Below are 18,939 nucleotides of genomic sequence, written 5' to 3'. Positions count from 1 at the left end.
TACTGTAACTCATGAGGTTTGATGGGGCAGAGTGACTGACAACTACATTTTTCTCAATTAAGTCGAGGCGTCGAGCAATGCGAGCTGAATCTATAACTGACACATACGAAATGTTGAAAATTCTCTACTGATAGACGCCACCTGGAAAGTTCAGAATTGTAAACTTCGCTACACATCCAGCACGAATTCTACTCGAGAGGAATTGTTTTATGCCAACTGGAGTTCCCAATGTAGACAGCCAATAGGCCTTCAGTCCTTCCCCCTTCACAATGCAACTATAGCCCTACAGCTAGCAAAAACGTCAACTGGGGACTTGAGCTAAATTTTGCAGCCATTGCCAAGTCACAACACCATTACAATAGCTGAAAATCTAATCCCATCCCCCCTGGCAAAATTGATTGATGGGAGTCCGATGGGAGTAGTGCACAAACCGCCAAACTTCCCATCAAGCAAGAGTTTTGAGTTTCTACAAAATAAAATGTGAAAAATGTGATGCAGTTCGAACAGAATCAGACCAATTCTCAACAAAAATCCACTGCCAAAAAATCTGGTGATTTTTAGTAAAGATGCCTACTGCTAGGTACATCAGTAACAGTACAATTTATACATCTCTAGCAATCATACCATGTATCTCATATCTATTCCCTACCCTCCAACCGCTGCATCATAAAACGCACTAGAGGAGATGTATTGCCAAAGGTGAAACTACTACGCTCGTCTACTACTGTCTACTGGTCAGATGTGGGTTTCTCATTCCCACATCCTTTCCTATTACAGACTGTTCGGAAAGGGTAATTGATATTCTCACATTTGCTGCATGTCCAGCTGCCTTCTGGGAGGCCTGATGACTGATTAGGACCCTACAGAAGAAGCAAAAGAAAGCTTAATTGAAAATAAATAAATTTAAAATAATAAATAAATTAAGTAAAAGAAAGCTTAATTGAAAATAAATAAATTGAAAATAATAAATTTAAATAAATTAGGACCCTACAGAAGATATGAAGAGTGAAGACATGAATCTAAAACTACATCCAACAGCATTTATATTAAAGATCTAATACTCTTAAATTTTCTTTTCATATAGAGTGAGGTTGAGGGGATCCACAAAATAGAACTTTTTCATCTTTTAGGAGAAGATTTCAGCATTTCAGACAGGCAGCAATATAAAACAGATCTAGAGGTTGACATTTATTTGTTATTTTGCCCACCCAAGAGGACCAGTCACATAAAACCATGATCTCGAGTTCTCGACTATATGTGTGCTTGATGAAGTTTGGCATGTATTTGTTCACTTTTTCTTTTTTCTTTTTTTTTTAGAGGGTGCAAAAACCTTTGCCAAGAAATATCATCCAATTCTTTCTTTCTTTTCTTTTTCCAAAGGCAGTGTGATTTTTTGTTTAAAGAATCAAACTTTAGACCACCTTGAAAGAGCCATGCACTTTGACCAACTCGGCTAGGTTATCATGAAGTGCTGTTTCAGAAGGACATTGGCGAGACATGTGTCAGACATTGGTACTCATTATAGACTGCGTTGGGATCCAGGTACTCATGAAATTTATTGTCTCATTCAATGAGATACCTAGAACTCTAGATGCCTTGAGATGGGGTGATTTTTTGTGGATATGATATCACATTCGGGAAGTTACTAAATATTGGGCTGTTGCGTTCTGTATTAGAGAGATTATGCTTGTCATATTTGGAGAAACCCAGCCCTTTCTTTACATGGACAATTTATGATTCCACCTTTAATTTTCTTTTTCTTTTTTATTAATGGATTGTTCACCCACTCACACTCACTTTATAGCTATGTTACATGGACACACCATATTTCAAAAATAATATGTGTCGGATACATATCCGCGTGTCCGTATCATACACACACGGACACATATTGTGTGTGATATACCTTACTTTTTGATATTTCGCCGTATCGGATATGGACACACGTGTCCGTGTCAATGTAACTTAGCTTTATAGTTTATACGATTAGGTTGATAACACAGATGAAGAACCTAATTAAAATAAGAGAGACATACAGATGAAGGCCTGGGAGTTCCACATTTCTTCATATTGCAGGTGGTTCTAAATGCAAAATTAACATTGTCACATTTCGGACACATCCAATCCCCTTCGGACGACCCATCTGGTCCTGCAAAATGGAGAAAACAGCTGGTTAGCTACATGCATGAAAATGAATATAGTCATGCCGTCATTCTAGAAGGATAAGGAATATAAAGAAGATTTTCAGGGGGGGTGGACAGGTGGGCTTATGTTGAACAAAGAAAAATGAAAATTAAGAATGATAAAGACGGAACCTTTTGTTCTGATGAAATGGCCGGTGGGGAACTGTTTCGAGAACTAAAAATCTAAGTTTACCAAGCCTAGGTATTCTCCAGCATACATTCTAATGTCAGCTCACTAAAATCATGTAGCCAAAATCCTTTCGAAACCCATTCACTTTTCTTGACAAGATACTAATCATTCACATTTCTTGGCAATAAACAATTCTAAATTTTGATATACACCATAGAAAAAAAAGTCATAGTGGAAAGAGATCGCTGTAAGGCTATATACTACATCAATAAGCCTCCATGCTAGAGCGAGCCTCAATCATGTTTATTGAAGCATTAACCTCAACACTTACACCTCGAACCTACAACCTTGAATTTTACATAATCTTACCAAGTACGACCTTTTATATTAAGATTATAGCCTTGATAATTATGCCTCAAACCCAGCGCTGAAGCACCTTGAAGCTGAGACCCTACTGTACAAACATTGAAGAATCGGGACAATCACAAAAGAATCAACTTGACATTCAAATTGTTTTTCATACTTTCAGGCTGACATATGCAAAGCATTAATCTAACCTTTCTGTGAAAGTTGGGGCAGCTGAGCAGTACGAGTTGTAGAAGGTAAAGGATGATTATTTTGGTTCTATGACTTGCTTTTTGGTTGTGGAAGACTTGCCTTCTGTTCTGATGTATTTAGGTTTCTCTTTTCTGTTTTTTTTTCTTTCATTTTCTCCTTCATTTTTGGTCCTATAGCTAATCTCTAGGTGCTGATGTAATCGAACTTTGATTAGATCTATGTACTGACTCTCATCTATAAGAAGGGGAAAATAATCAAAACAAAACAAAACAAAAAAAACATTAACCTAAATGTATGGAATATTCCTGATTTTCAGCAAACTGAATCTTTTTCAACTTATTATATTAAAACTTATAAGTTATATGGTTTCTATCGATAAAGTCATATTTTTCATTGGCATCCAAGAGTTCCAATAAGTTACAACAAGTCTTGTAGCAAGAAGCTACTAGACCTTCGACAAGTATCCCCATACCCAATTACACCCTCATTACCTTACATGAGTATCCCAACACACATATAATCTTGGTAGGTCACACCCTTTAATATGTGCCCCATTGTAAAGCTCCTCCTTCATCCCATCCACTACCTCTGAATTTCCTTTTCTTCTTGCTCAAAATCCTCGTATTCCTTTCTTTCCACACAATCCAAACAATTGCCTTTGGGAGATGCTCTGCAAGTCATGTTGTGGAGCTAGCAGGCAATGATAGTTATTAGTACTAGTATACTGTGATGCAGTGTAGCGAAGCAGTAGAGAAATCACGAGATGGCGAAGGAGAAGGAGAAAAACAATAGGATCGAGAAGGAGAAGTAATCGACAGCGATGATTGTGGAGGAAAATAGCAAGAGCAGAGTACGTATGGAAATAATATCAAGCGAGACAAAAAATCGAAACAGAAATAACAGTAGAAAAAAGAAATTGCGAACGAGGCTCTGGGAATAGAGAGAGAAGGGGTAAGACGGGCACATTCATTGTAATGTTTCCATGTGATTATATCTCTCTCTCTTCCCCCCCCAAACCCCAAAGTCAAGAGCTCACTTGGCTCACAGATTAACTTACTACCAAGCGCCTCCCTAATGATATTAAGCGTCCTCCAAAATTGAAAATAATAGCTCCCAGATATCATTCAAGAAGAATATGATCCAAACTCTCTTCTTCCTCTTTACAAAGTGAATATATGTTCTCGAACTCCATACCTCTACCATTCAAAGACGTTGATGGTTTAACTTCTACCCATGGAGGCAAGCCAGCAAAAGGAAGCCACTTTGAATGGAATGGTATACATCCATATCTGCTCATACGGAAAACTAGGAACCAACTCCACTACTTAAAAGTGTTTGCAAAGCATACTCCTTGCCCAATTTTGGTAGAATGATCGTACTGAGAACTCTTCTTTATTGTCCCAAAACCATCTCCTCCTATCACACTCGCCAAACTTCCTTCCCTCTTGATAAAATGGTAACCATGAGCAATTCATAGGATTCAACTTTTCAATCATTCCAAGTCCTTCTGAGTGTCACATACTCACATTCCATACTACTCCGTGCTCTCTACACATAATCCAACACCTTTGTGTTTCTACTACTGGCTAACATATACATGTCACTGCATTGCTTCTTCAAAGGCCTATCCCACCCAAATATCTTCCCAAGACGAAATTGGTACCGCTGTAACTTATAAGACAATTGTTGAGAACAATCTAAAAGGGCACTACCGAATACCAATTAATCCACACTTTCCCCCGACCCACCACAAAGAGAGGAAGACGTCTGGACTCCAGATTTATTGTTTATATCCTCCTCAAAAAGCTGCTCAACAAAAGAACGCCACTCTATACGAAAAACGGAATCACTCCACCATATCCTTTACGTGAGGAGTTAGAGAGGATCCTAAGTCTATTTACGTAAAAGTAGGGTTAAAGTGCTCCAAAGTCCCAAATGTGCTTTTTTTACTCTTTCATAACTCTTGAAAATGTGTAGTCAATGAAAAGACTGCAATACAAGTGAAAGAATACTAATAGCATACATGCCAAGCCCTATTGTCGCCTTTGAGGTTTTTCCAGAACGTATGTGTCCAACACCTCATACAAATTTTTCTATGCTACATGGACAAGCAATATATTAAAATAGTACATGCCAGATACGTGTCCACATATCCGCGCCGGACATGACATATTGTATGTGATATACTCAAATTTTGGGTTTTCACTGTGTCCGTGTCAACGTAACTTATAAATTTTTCAGGCACCAATCCACATACTCGTGACAATGTTACTTCGTTAACAGATATTATAAAATGTCTGTAATGGAAAAATGGACACTCAAGTATAGAAAACACACAAACACACACCAGTACACACACACTAAGTTAATCACCTCCACGACGTTTCCGAGAAGCATTGTTATCGGCTATAGCTCCTCCAGACCATGGACCTGACATCTTGGTTAACACAGCAAAAACAAAATATCAGATTACATCGAAAAGTACGAGAGATTCTTTTCCAACATGGGCAGTGAGCAGCCCAAAATATAAATAAGCAGATAAAAGAAATCAATTTCATAATTCAAAACAGAGAAAGAGTTTTTTTTTTGGTGTGGTGGGGGGGGGGGAGGGTTGTTGCCGAATTCGACAAGAGTTATTGTGCTTCCATTAAATCAAAGTTTATTGAGGTATAACTACAATATCCTTTCAAAAGGACAAAAAATATCTACTGAATACACCATATCTGCATATAAACGTATAGCATGTACTAGTTGTGGCCTTAGCTCCTAAATAGTTATTTGCCGAATCTGTCTTTTGACTGCTAATAACTTATACGACAATTATGCATGTTTAAACTAAGAACTAAGATGGTGCAATGTGGAATGGCCTATGAACTAAAAGAAAATATAGCTTCTTAATAATTCAGCTTAGCGGCACACAGCCTAAATAGTAAAAAGTATATATAAAAGATGAACCCAGTATAAGTTGATGTTTGAAAGCATACCGGTAACGGAGTCCCCTGAAATGCAAACCCATAGCCATCCATAGGCCTTGGACCATATCCGACACCTGCTTCATTAGCAAATATTAGAAAAATATAAAGGCAATATGCGATTGTATAAATAAATACTGGATTCAAATATGTTGATAGTACCACCAATGGGTCCAGGATAAGAAGATAGAAAGCCATAGGGTGCAGGAGCATGCACTGCAGCTCCATAGTTATAACGCATCCCAGAGACTGAATATGGGGGACCATAGCCATTAGGCATTACTTGTGGTACAGGAGGAGCCGCGACACCCCCGACATAAAAGGGAGGAGGATGATCAAAAGGCCCAGGTGGAGGGACGGATCCCATTCTCTGCTACAAAAGAAATTGGAAAGTCGGCATCTTTCAAACTGAAAATGAAATACATTGAACTTCTATTTTTTAAAATGCCAAAGCAAGACCATAGTAAAAAAAACAGGTGCAGAGTACAATAGGTTGGGAGTCTTACTAGAAGAATTAAAAACCACACGAGACAAACTACTGCCCCTCCCTCGGGGAAGAGGAAATCATAAAAAACATAAAACCATCAAAACTTGTCATTCTAAATGGCCTCATATGTGCATTGACTGCATTCAAATATTTCTCCTAGATAAATGACATATTAGGCCACTGAAAACATGATGATGTCATAAGACGCACTCAGGTTCCTTCTAGGCTCTAGTTTCCGACTAATCTTCTCCAAACCAAAAAACCTATACAGCAGAATTTCCCTAGACACTAAATTACATACAAAAGGGTAGTAGCACCACACCAAGATAAGGTCAAAATGTCATTGGACAAGGAGAGCCAAAGAGGCAAAGCGTTACCATAAATGCATGTTAACAATCTTTCAGGAAAGAGAACAAAACCCAAAAGCAAATGAGGGACAATAAAAGTAGGTATGAGAAAAAGATATTTAAAACAATGGAAATGTTCAACACAGAATTTCCTAAGGCCAAAACACAAACGACCTGTTGCCTAGCGGACCAAGGACACCAATCTTATCCAAGAGTTGCAATGTCAATTTTCAATAATTCAAACTTTGTAATGTTAAGTTAAATTTTTTAAGAAGTAATGGCACATTTTGAAAGATTTGAACTTCTAAAACCAACCAGCCTGCTGAAAGATGTCTTGGTACAAATTTGAGGCTTGGACTTTGGACAGAATAAATCTTCTTGATGTTACGTATTGTTCTATGTAGAGCAATAGCAGGTTTGCTAGACAAATTTTTATTTCTTTGATACTCAGTACTTTATTGTCTAACCCCTTACATCCCTTCTTCCACAGTGAAGGTGGGAATGGAAGCCATGACCTTGGGCCCAACCTGGCAACCTCCCAAGGCTTGACAAGTGGCCCTTTCTAAAAAAGTCATCTCTCCAACTCACATAACAAGAAGGTTCCTCTCCCCTACTCTCTTTTCTCCTAATGAAAGGTCACAAGTCACAACACTGATATCCATACTTCTATGTAGAGTGCAAGATAATAAAGAGAGAAAACTTGTCAATTGTCAAAAGGCAATACAACTTATTTCTCACACTGACGACTTTGCAGGAAATATTCCTGGTGCTTCATGTCAAACTCACCCAGCCTGATCACGAAGACAAACATTTTGCTTAAAGCACATCTGAAAATGGTGCTCCAGATGGTTTTTCTTTTAAATCAATGGTTTCCAAGCTATATAGTCTTTATCAAGTTTTGAAAAATAATAATAGATAAACAACCAGTTTTATAACAACTAGTGTCGATTTGAAAAACTTCTGGCCTATTTGGAACTGAAAGAGAATCCACCCAAATTTGGGTGATATAAAAGCTCTGAACGAAAAACATATCACAGATAAAATCTTTATCTGTTAATAAAAACATACCCCGTACTATCTAAAATTAAAATAATGTAACTAATAAACAGGCTTAATTCTTCATTTATTTTTGTCACAGGGTTTACACAAAACTTTTATGCATAAACATCATTATCATCTCAATGCTATCATTAACAATTAGACTTTTTTTTTCAAAAGACTGCTTACTTTATCAGTCAATCAGTGATTCACAAACCATTAATTCAATTTTTCATAAGCCTAATGCTTGAAACACAAACTAAAAACAAAAGATCAGATGGACACACTATTTTAGTATGCTTTTAGGTAGTATGTGCCTCTGTACTTATGGAAGATGAAGAATTATGATGCCAGCATTGTGATGAGTGATGACAATAATATGTGTCTACTGTTACTGTTACTGAATACGAACACACAACTACAGAAGCATTATAACTATGGTTCCTGTCCTTGATAATAATTCACGACGTACTATATCCAAATCATACCATTACCAAAATGTGAAATAGCAAAAGTAACAGTGAAAATTCCAAGCAAACATGCTAATGGAGTGATAGGATGCTCGGATGGGTGACAATCTAAAATAGAGGTCCATTGAATACAAACAGCTCTGATATTGATAGAGAAACATAACATGATCTGTAGATATAGCTGTGGAGTCTCTCCACTTTCAAACGGTCCATGATGTGCAACACGATGAAGTATGGAAAAATTAAGAAAGAGTTTCAACACAATGAACTATGGGCTTTATAAACAGTCCCCATGACACACCCTGAGGTGATCATCGGAAGGAAGCATCTTGATGAAGCCCAAAACTCAAGAAACTTCAGTAGGAACAACTTTAAATAATATGTACTTATTCGGGAACGAAAAGGCTAGGAACACTAGATCGACAGACTGCTAAATCTTAAAGCCACCCTCATTAATGGTTAGATTCACTGTTATCATTTATCATTTTGGACTTGACATCCCTTTACAATATCTAGAACTAGCAACAGAGAAGGGCCATTATGTCATACCGGAGTTCTTTGTGGCCGAGCAGCACCACACTTTCCACGATTACAAACATTTCTGAACCCAAAGTTCACATTTCCACACTGCGGGCAGGTCCAATCTCCTTCACTTCGTGAAGCTGGCATGAAAAACTATTAGTATTCTCTTTTACGAACAGCTCAATTTTATTGCAGTACAATATGCACAACAGATAAAATTACAAGTAGAAATAGGCGATAATAACATTGACTATTTGGTGTTGGGGGGAGAGAGAGAGATCTCCAGAGGGGGATACAAAACTATTCAAACTCTATATCTCCATGAATCTGAAGTGACAACAATACTAGCACGGGTGGAAATATCCGTGTTATCTGTCTTTAGTCATAGATAATTAGATATTCAAATTCTTTCTGTAAATCTAATATGCCAAAAGACTAGATAAGATGAAAACTATATGAAGATGTATTTCTGAAGCAGGAGATGCATGCAGAAAATACAAGGAACTACATCAAATTTGTTGAGCGTCTCTATGCCTTCCAATTAGATTCAGTGGACATGTGCCTGTGTTTTTATTTAGAGCCCAGGTTTTGTTACTCTCTATAACTTTAATTCCATGTACTAATTATATGTTAAAGAAACATACTTCCAATGCAGTCATACTTTATCTAATCAATTGCCCAAATTTGTACAACCCAAGTAATGTGCAACTCCCAACTATCTCATTCTCTCCTTCCTGTGTAATATAGTCTTCTTTTTCAAATTATATTTCTTTTGATCTTATAATTTGGTAGAGATGTTGTGCACTTCAATCCTATTACTTGCATGTGGATTATATATAGCCAGTTGGATCTCCTTACATTTTGAATAAGTGGTGACTTAGGGGGAACATAACTATACTAATGGAGTCAAAAGAATATTGAGTAATGCTAACTATTTGATGAGTTAGCAGCCTTCTCCAAGAGCCCAATTCAAATAGTAGTTGCAACTTTTGTATGACGACCAGTATCACTATAGTCAATTTTCATCAGGCCTTCAATTTCTTTATTGAATCTTTTCGGTTGATCCTGGACTCCTAATTAAAGTTTTTTCTAGTTTTTTTTATGAATCCGTACTTTTCGAACACGTGCTTTCCAGCCAGAATTGGCTGGAATAAATACTAATAAAGTAACAAGGACAAAATGTAGCTAGGAGGATTGAGATATATTTAGCAGAGGCTAGAAAAACATAACTGAAACAAGCTTAACCTTTTTTCTAATTTGGCCATTAAGGATTCATAACCAAGTGCAGATCAGAAAGGGTTAAAGGATATATAATTGCATTTCGTGATAACAAAGAAAAGTAGATCTTAAACAACTCTAGCATACAAACAGAGGCGCCTTGGCAACCTTTTTTCTAATTTGGCCGTTAAGGATCCATAACAAAGTGCAGATCAGAAAGGGTTAAAGGATATATAATTGCATTTCGTCATAACAAAGAAAAGTAGATCTTAAACAACTCTGGCATACAAACAGAGGCACCTCGGCGTAGAAAACCATTTCCTGGGCTGCAGGCTTTGGCTCTATGAGTCAATCAAGGTCAGCTCTAGGATAGGCTCTAACTTCACCTAGATCCTTGGCTATGTTTTGCTAATTTACCATCTCCTGGCCTCACCTTTGGTTATCTCTCCCTCGAGTGGCTGCCTATTAACTAGATAACAAGGAAAAGGCATAGAAACGGAGAGGAAGAGGACCACATTTTATTAAAGTTAGTCGTCCACAAAGTTTGACAATCCATATCATTTGCATATCAAAAAGCTGACGCAAATATGTGTTATCATCTAGCCTAAACTCAATCCAGCACAAGTCTTCTTTTATTTTTGGCTTGTTATCTGCCAAGTTTTTCTTTAAGTGGACATTCTATACCCTACACCAACATACTTTCCCCATACAACGAAAGAATGGTCAAACCTTACATTCTCTACTCCTCTCTCTTGACTATCCTATATACGCCCACATGTACGACCCACAAAGCATTGTCAACGGACAGCAGGATCTTGAAAAAAAAACGCATACCACGACACTTGCAAAAAACCATGTCTGGCCTTCTTCAAATGCTTGTCCAACTGCATCCCACAACTCACACAAGGGTACACATTTCCATGTGTAAATATATTGTTCATACTCTCTAAACATTCCCCTTCAACATTAACTCATTCTAAATAACATCACTTTCATGTCTTTCCTGCCAACTATAGTAAAAGCACATACTTCCAATGTCACAAAAAATTAACTAATTGACCAAAAACTAAAAAAAAAAAATTACTTACGGTCATTACGAGATCTTTTAGTTCCAAAAGCACTACGATTATCAACCTACAGCAAAAAAAAGAGAATAAAACTCGATTATAAAACAAATACTGAAAAAAAGATATATACTTTACTAATTTAAAAGGTCACAACTTACCTTCCCCGAAGCCATCAATGCAGTTTTCACTCTCTGCAACCCAAAATTGAGTTTTAGAGAGAAATTATTCTCTGTTTTGAGGACAAGGAAAGTTTTTTTTGACAGTAGAGCAACTTATTGGGCCGGATACGGGTTTTGGGCGCCTACTGGTAAATCGAGCCCATTAATTGTGTGAGCTGCAGCTACTGGAGATTGTTTTAGAGCATTTTTTGAATATTTTTGGCTATTGAATAAAAATAAATAAAATACCTTAGAGCATCTCTAGGTGGCTTTATATTTGGTCGCATCCTTCAAATTTGAAGGAATGCGTCGGAATTTGCCGAAATTCCATCTCTAGGTGGTAGTATTTGTGGTCGCATCGCTTTTGTTTGTTTCAGATTTTTGTTCGCAAATTTGGCAATTTGGATGCGGATGCGGAGCGACATTAGTAATGTCGCGCGCCATTGCAAATGTCGCCCCACTTTTTTGACTTTGACCCGGAAGACCACGCCGGTGTATCTTGTTGCCGCCACTCCTAATGTCGCGTGGGTTACTTTTGGAATGGTTGCGCGCCACTCTTAATGTCGCGTGGGTTGTTTTGGAATTAGACCACACGCGCCATTATTAGACGGCTGCGATGACGACAGCACTAACGGGCGCGACGACATCTTCCAGTGAGATCGGGCGCCAAGATTTCTAATGGCGTGTGGTGGTGGCCCTACAATCAATTTTGCGGTCGAAATTTGCGACCACCTAGAGTTGGTAGAAATTTGGGACCAGTTTCTGTGGTAGCATTCTTCAAATATGAAGAGTATGCTACCACCACCTAGAGATGCTCTTAATTTTTCTAATTTTTACGTTTCATCAAAGCTTTAGCATGGAGTGAACAATATCTGAACGAAATACGTAAATAAAAGAAAAAAAACTGGTTTGGAGTTTATATTTATTTTCTTTTCTGCTAAAGGTTTTTCCAAATGTTTGATAATTAAAGCCTCAGTCAACTAAACAAGGATACTGTCAACCAAAATACTGAGGATATACATATACTCTGACACTGGGTACATATCACTTTGGTAGGCGCCCATCTACATCCTTGAGCCAAATCCGAAGAAAAATATGTAGTTGGACGTTTAGATTGTAGAACTTTCACACATAGTACAAAATATCGGGATATGAATATTTATTGATACTCAATTTTTTTATATGTAACGTGGATATATATTTTTTTTTATCGATATTTTACATTATTTCACATGCAAATATTGTGGATATATTCAAAATATCAAAAAATATCAAAGATATTATAAATATATCATATATATCTTTTGTATTTATTTGAAATATAATAATAAATATTAAATAAAATTATTACCTATACAAAATATCATCAAATATCATCAAATATCACAATACATCTCCAAATATGGTCGAAATATCACTTATACTTGTAGTCTCATATATCTCTACTAGCATTAAGTACGTGTTACCTGGGCGGAGAGACAAAACCAATATTAAAACTGAAGAAAACAAAAAAAATAACAAAAAAACAAAACAGAGAGAGACAAAAAGTGCGGACACCATGACAGCTTATCCAGCTAGCTTGGCAAAATCTCTTTATTATGTAGTAAAAATATATATCGTAACATTTTTATATCTATGACTGAAATCTCAATAGATATTGTGATATATCACGATATATAGTGATATTTTGTACTATGTTTTCACAAGATGACAAGACCATTTCATGGTTTGAGTCCACCACACGTGGTCGGGCCTTTATGTCTAGAACTATAGACGTCAACAATAGTCATATTAGACGCACATTTCGTACAAGCATTCCAGAGACGTGTGTGTTGAATCAGCTAAACTATGATTGAGCTAATTAATTTTATTGATTTGAAATCGTCAATATCAAAGTCAAGAGTGCTGAAAAATTGTGACGAAATCGTTAAACAATCCGAAACAATCAGCCGCAACATTATTGCTCCATTATTGTGTCATTGAAATGGATAGAATACAATGAAATGGAAGAACGCAGTCATATATGGGAAACTTTTCCGGTCAAGAGTTTGAAATATACTGACGTAGGTACAATAGAGTAATTGACAAAGAAAGTGTCTCCCTCGTCCAAAGCAAATTGCAAAGAGTTCATTGCCCATTGACTTATACATTTCATAGCCTTGCCCCATGACTCTGATCGATGAATATGTTGTTTTACACGAATAATATTTCCTTCATTTTTTTTTTATCTTTTTCTGTTAAATGTGCATCAAGATATTGTTGTCCACTTATCACCTCGTACGTATATGGATAGAGTATTACAAAAGAGTAGTGTTCAATATCAAATTTTGATAAACACTAAGACATTTTTTTTATTGATTAAGATGTAAAAAGATGACAACTGTGAGAGAGAAACTCACTTACATGTACCAACAGTACGTTACGCATTGGGAAGCCAGACACCTCCCAAAAACGCAATGCCCATACTACGATTTTTTTTTTTTTTTTTTATCGGTAAGTCTATTTTTAAACGAGATCAGTAAATCATTGATGCAAACGTAATGCCCATACTATGATTAACTCCTATAACGACCCCTCAGCTCTATCCCATACTCAAGATCTCAAGTAACACTACATTCAAAGTTAGACATGAGATCCCAATTTTCATCCCTATAGTTGGTCTACATAATTTTCATCATGTCCCTGATTTGGTCGACTTATCTCATGATTTACATGAAGCTAGACTGTTAGATCGAGCACTACAGTACACCTTCACTAGCTTGAAATTCCTTTAATTTCAAAGCACTGAATTCCATTTTTTTTACCACAAACCAAACCAAATTTATTAACATACTGCAAAGAGTTCATACAACTTGCCTTTGACTCTATCAAACGAAAGAGTAACAGACACAGACATAGGAATAGAATTATTACAACCCATATCGATATTTGATTTCCCAAAATCAGCCAGCAAGTGAGCGTGCTGGGACAACCTCTCTAGGGCAAAAGACTACTTGACAGAAAGCAAAAGACTCTTCAACTGCAGCAACTCTAACTGGATAAGACTCAAGCTGCCGACTGGAGATCTTCAGTGCAACCATTCAGACTTTTGACTAGACTTCAACAATCACAGCAAACTAAGATATTTTTAATTCCTTCCTGATAGGCTTTTTGTAATGCCCACCTTGTGGCAAGAAGTGGGAAGAAACTCCGCTTCGGATCCTTCATCCTTGGCTCCATTTGCTACGCATTGCTTGCTTCCTACAAACAATAAGTTTTCATTCCATTTGTTAATTGCAAACCCAATGCCTGCTGCATGAGTTATTGGATTGAAACCTCCATCAGAAACAACAACATTTCGTATGGAGTACATATCTGTAATTAGGTGTGAGGGTACGAAATATTTGATGGGAGTAATGGGTTCTTTTGGTAGAAAGGAATGTTTGGCATTGGACAGAATGGTCGAGATAGGTAAAGCATTAAAGTTAGAATGATGGACAAGTTTATTTCGATCAAACCAAATGAAGTATGAAATATTTATGACATTAGACTATATGAAAATAATATCTCAATACATATGAAACTTTCCATGTTTTCTTGCAAGGGCACGACATGAAGTGCCATTGAAGAATTGCTAAACTCGAGGTTTGTTCCTTACGGCTAAGGAGCAAAGACTCCCCTTGCTCAAAGGCTTTGAATATATTCATCATACATGACCACACTCTTTGTCGATCTCAGACCGTTTGTTGGATTTATGAGATTATTGTGCTCCTATATATATGAATCCCAATTAGTCACAGCTAATTATAATCGTTCGTGTCTGTTCCCCTGAAGTAAGAACTTTTCTACCAGTTTGAGGTGTAGACAAAATGCTGAAACCACATTTCAGGTGTATATAGCTAATGCTAGATAATCATTAATAGTTGGTTTTCATTGAACATAGCAAGGAGGCTTGGAATTTTGCGAGGAACATGGTGCTGTGCCAAATTAAGGCCAAAATGCGAAAACCTAGGCTTACCTGGGCGTTGGGCGTTGGGGTGACAGGGTGCCTCTATGAACGAACAAATTTGTAGGATGTCTCCGTTTGAGTTAGGTATCAAATGGCCCTAGCAGCTCACGACAGTGAGGTTGTTGCCTAGACGCTGTTGGGCGAGAAAATTCGTTTGTTTTACCTAGTTGGAATCCTCCAAGTCCCCAAGTCCATGACTCCATGTATCAAGCACTTGTGGGTGTTTGGATTTTAACCTTGAACTTTCTGGATATATATAACACTCCAGTTGAATTTATTAGGAGTCTAAAAATTTCAGATATACTAGAGGGAAGTATGCATAAAAAATCATTTGAAAGAACGAACGAATTCATTTACTTAAATAAACTCTGTACATTTTAGACCAAAAATTTCTTACTAGGCCACTCCAAATATTTCAAGAACAGAACACAAAGTAACATGATCCATAACCAATCAATTTTAAACCTTCAAATCACCATAAGTAGATGAGGAGATAACGGGGACAGTGGAGGAACGGCAAACACACCATTACCATTATCAAAACCTTCCCAAACATTCATCCAACTCGACGGTGTTAATGGAGGAGGAACAAGACTGTTCTCATCTTCCATTATTTTCTCTTTCTTGATCACCTTCTTCTCCACAATTTCAATTTTAGCTTCTTCTATCTCTGGCTCAACTCTGCTTCTCTTTCTATAACTACTTGTCGTTGTTGGTTGTGTGTTCACTTCATATGAATTGTTTCCAATCTCAAGAGGAAAGTTAAGAATAGCTTTACTTCCACGCATCTTGAAAGCAGCACGATCATAAGCTCTGGCTGCTTCAATAGCAGTTTCAAATGTTCCTAACCAAACTCTAGCTCCTTTTCTACTTGGGTCTCGAATCTCTGCTGCAAATTTTCCCCAAGGACGTTGTCTTACACCTCTATAATGCTTCTTGTCAATCCCAGAATCTACTGGTTTCGATGCAGCACATACTTGAACTTGTTGCACAATTGGCTTGACATCAGGAACAGATAGTTTCTTTAACGAAGGTCGACGTTTCTTGAAAGAACTAGTTTGAAGACTAGAAGTTGAAGAAGGGAGGCTGTTAGCAGACTTCTCATTCTCATAACTAGGACAAACTTGAAAGAAATCATTTTGATGATTCCAATAATTGTTTGTTTCAGCTTCTGGTTCTGTAACAACTGATGAATCAGAAGAAGATGTTGTTGTTGTTGTTGTTGTTGTTGTAGTAGTAGTAGTAGCCTTAAACAGAGACTGCTGTGATGCTTGAGAGTAAATTGGTGCAGACTGAGATCGCAAAAGATCACGTTTCTCTTCGCCAAGTAAGCTATTTTCAGAGACTTTTGGATTACAGAAAGAGAATTCATTGAGAAAAGTTTCTAAGGAAGCAAAGTCACCAAGTAAATGTTCTCTTATAAGATCAATAGTTGAAGCTTCATAAGGGGTAGCCATGAGATGAAGTGAAGTATGTTCTAAAGAGGGAAGGTTTGAAGTTTGAATTAGAAGTTGCAGTTTGAATGATAGTGTGGAAAAACAAGTGAGAAAAGAGGAGATATATAGAGAGGTAGTTCAGTATTTGGTCCAAGTTGAAATGAAAAAAAGTGAGGTTCTCAGGATTGTTCTATGAATGAAGAAGGAAGTGCCCTTGTTTTGTTGTCTTGTGTGTTACTATTGCTAGTTGGATAAGGAGTGACTCCAAATCCACAATCATAATCCGTTTCCTGGCTACTTCTTACCTTCTAAAACTATTTCTCTATTCCAAAAGAGACATGATGGTATTTCATTTCTTTAATATATCAGTTACCATGCACATGTTGAAATTTTATATTTAAATATTTAATTTACTTTAGAATAATGTGTTAAATTAAATCACTTTAGAATAATGTTTTTAAGTTTTATATTTAACTAATAATTTTATAAATCATAAATGTTTGTTTAGTAACTGTTAATTAAGTGTTAACAAACTACTTAGAGAGATGCATGAGCAACGATGTATCTGTACTTCTTTGGCTATATTTTATATGTAAATTTTCTTTGGTGAAGGTGACTAGGTGATATTATTTTTTTTTTTTGGTAATCAACTAAGTGGCATAATTGACACCTTAACTTGTTCTCTGTTTTGCTTTGTTTTGTTTTATTTTATTTTTTGTGAACGGTATCCATGTAATGTATTTTTATATCCATGCATGAATGGAACAATTGGCAACTGATGTTCACCACTAGTTAAAATTTAGAGCATTACATTAATAATTTGCTGATTTGTTTTTCTGCTGAACTGTTAATAGTAAATTATAATTTCAAGACAAAGTATATGACTACGGTCTGTTTTTCTTGCCAACTGGGCTTCAAATTGGATGCTTAATGACATGCGCATTTGTAAAATAGATCAGTGCGCACATGTAAGATACATTTGTAAAAGAGGATTTCTATCATCGAAAAAAGAAAAAGGAAAAAAAGGTTGATTTCGTTTGCACCTCCATAAGATAAACTGATAAAGTACGTAGAAGTTGATTTTTTTTCGTTTCAATGATAACTTTTAATAGTCCTTATATAGAAGTTTGCACCTACATTATCATGAACTATTCTTTTTCATATTTTATTTCTCGAAGTCTGTTTTGAATTTTGTATGTTATACAGATAGGAGCATGAGTTTTGGTGACGAAGTTCTTACACACATCTTATAAAGTAGCGACACATGGTTTTAAAACGATATATAGAATAACAATTCACCTGAATTGGAGGGGTCCTTTGAAGGACAACTGAAACGGAACAAAGAAAAATGTTAAGATCTCCATTTTATTGCACGTTTGTCAATTTACCAATAGAAGAAGGATTTCAACTTTCTCGGTCTTGTCTTCAATTTCTTTTAGCAATAATAATCTTCAAGGTGAATCTTCTTTCTGGTCAATTATTATATTTTTTTAACCAAGAGTTTCTCATCCATGGACTCTTTGGGAGGGGGCTCCATTGAGTCCCGATCCTACGGGGGTTAAATAGGGATGGCAACGGGTATGGAAAATCTCCGACTCCTCACAAGCAGGTATGGGGAAGGAACGGAGATTGGGTCTCCTATCCGACCCCGTCCCGATTAAGTATGTAGTGTGTGTTATATACTTAGAACATCTCTAGGTGGTGGTAGCATACTCTTTAAATTTGAAGAATGCAATCACAGAATCTGGTAGCAAATTTCGACCAACTCTAGGTGGTCGCAGATTCGTGGTCGCAAAATTCATTGTAGACCCACCTGCGACATTATTTGGTATTGATTGGTATTGGCCAAGCCTAAATAATGTCGTGCTATGTTTTTTATATAATGTCGCGACGATCGGACTTTTGTCATTTTACAAATTTTTTTCAACTCGGTCACTCTAGTTAATAGGAAAAAATTAGTTCGTTTTTTAATTAAATCTATAATAACCAAACACGATGGAGTGGTGGTGGGTGAGGAAGAAGAAAAATGCATCGTTTGGGATAATCCCAGTGGTGATCTAGATGATGAACCAACCACTTCCGTTTTGGAAATCAAGGAGCCGAGGTCGACGATCCATTCTTTGCTTCAATATTAGCAAGTCGATTTTGAATTTCTGCGGAGGCTATTGATTTCAAACCATCTTAAGCCGGTGTCTAAGAGGTTTCATGATAGGCATGTCTCAAGAGTTGTTCTTGAACAATGTGTATGTATTTTAATTTCATAAATTAGTAGTAGTAGTAGTTAATTTTAGTAGTTCAATACGATATTTTTATTTTTATTTTTTAATTTTAGTTTCATTTTTGCGCATCGAGATGTGTTATGTAT

General features: G+C 36.6%; 2 protein-coding genes across 5 annotated transcripts; both read right to left on the bottom strand.

Annotated features, from left to right (window-relative positions):
* Positions 1-536: 536 nt before the first annotated feature.
* On the bottom strand, positions 537-12,142 carry LOC147494183 (ranBP2-type zinc finger protein At1g67325-like). Of its 4 annotated transcripts, none has more exons than XM_086566633.1 (9): positions 11,966-12,142; positions 11,151-11,399; positions 11,014-11,059; positions 8,735-8,847; positions 6,006-6,216; positions 5,856-5,920; positions 5,245-5,308; positions 2,037-2,149; positions 537-860 (listed from the first exon to the last, which is right to left on the bottom strand). In XM_086566633.1, the coding sequence occupies exons 2-9, from the start codon at positions 11,163-11,165 to the stop codon at positions 729-731; spliced, it is 759 nt and encodes a 252-aa protein (XP_086422759.1). In that variant the 5' UTR covers positions 11,166-11,399; positions 11,966-12,142; the 3' UTR covers positions 537-728. The 4 variants fall into 4 exon arrangements, with proteins under 4 accessions (XP_086422759.1, XP_086422760.1, XP_086422761.1 ...); XM_086566634.1 differs by having other exon boundaries at positions 6,006-6,213; XM_086566635.1 differs by having other exon boundaries at positions 6,009-6,216; positions 11,966-12,139.
* Positions 12,143-15,468: 3,326 nt separating this feature from the next.
* Positions 15,469-16,947, bottom strand: LOC147494182 (ethylene-responsive transcription factor ERF105-like). The gene has a single exon (XM_086566631.1). It carries the CDS (start codon positions 16,593-16,595, stop codon positions 15,606-15,608), a length of 990 nt encoding a protein of 329 aa, XP_086422757.1. The 5' UTR covers positions 16,596-16,947; the 3' UTR covers positions 15,469-15,605.
* Positions 16,948-18,939: the final 1,992 nt, after the last annotated feature.

This window comes from Coptis chinensis, chromosome 6 (genome assembly GCF_015680905.1).
Source record: "Coptis chinensis isolate HL-2020 chromosome 6, ASM1568090v1, whole genome shotgun sequence".
Taxonomy (NCBI): Eukaryota; Viridiplantae; Streptophyta; class Magnoliopsida; order Ranunculales; family Ranunculaceae; genus Coptis; species Coptis chinensis.
This window is presented reverse-complemented; position numbering and strand designations above follow the sequence as displayed.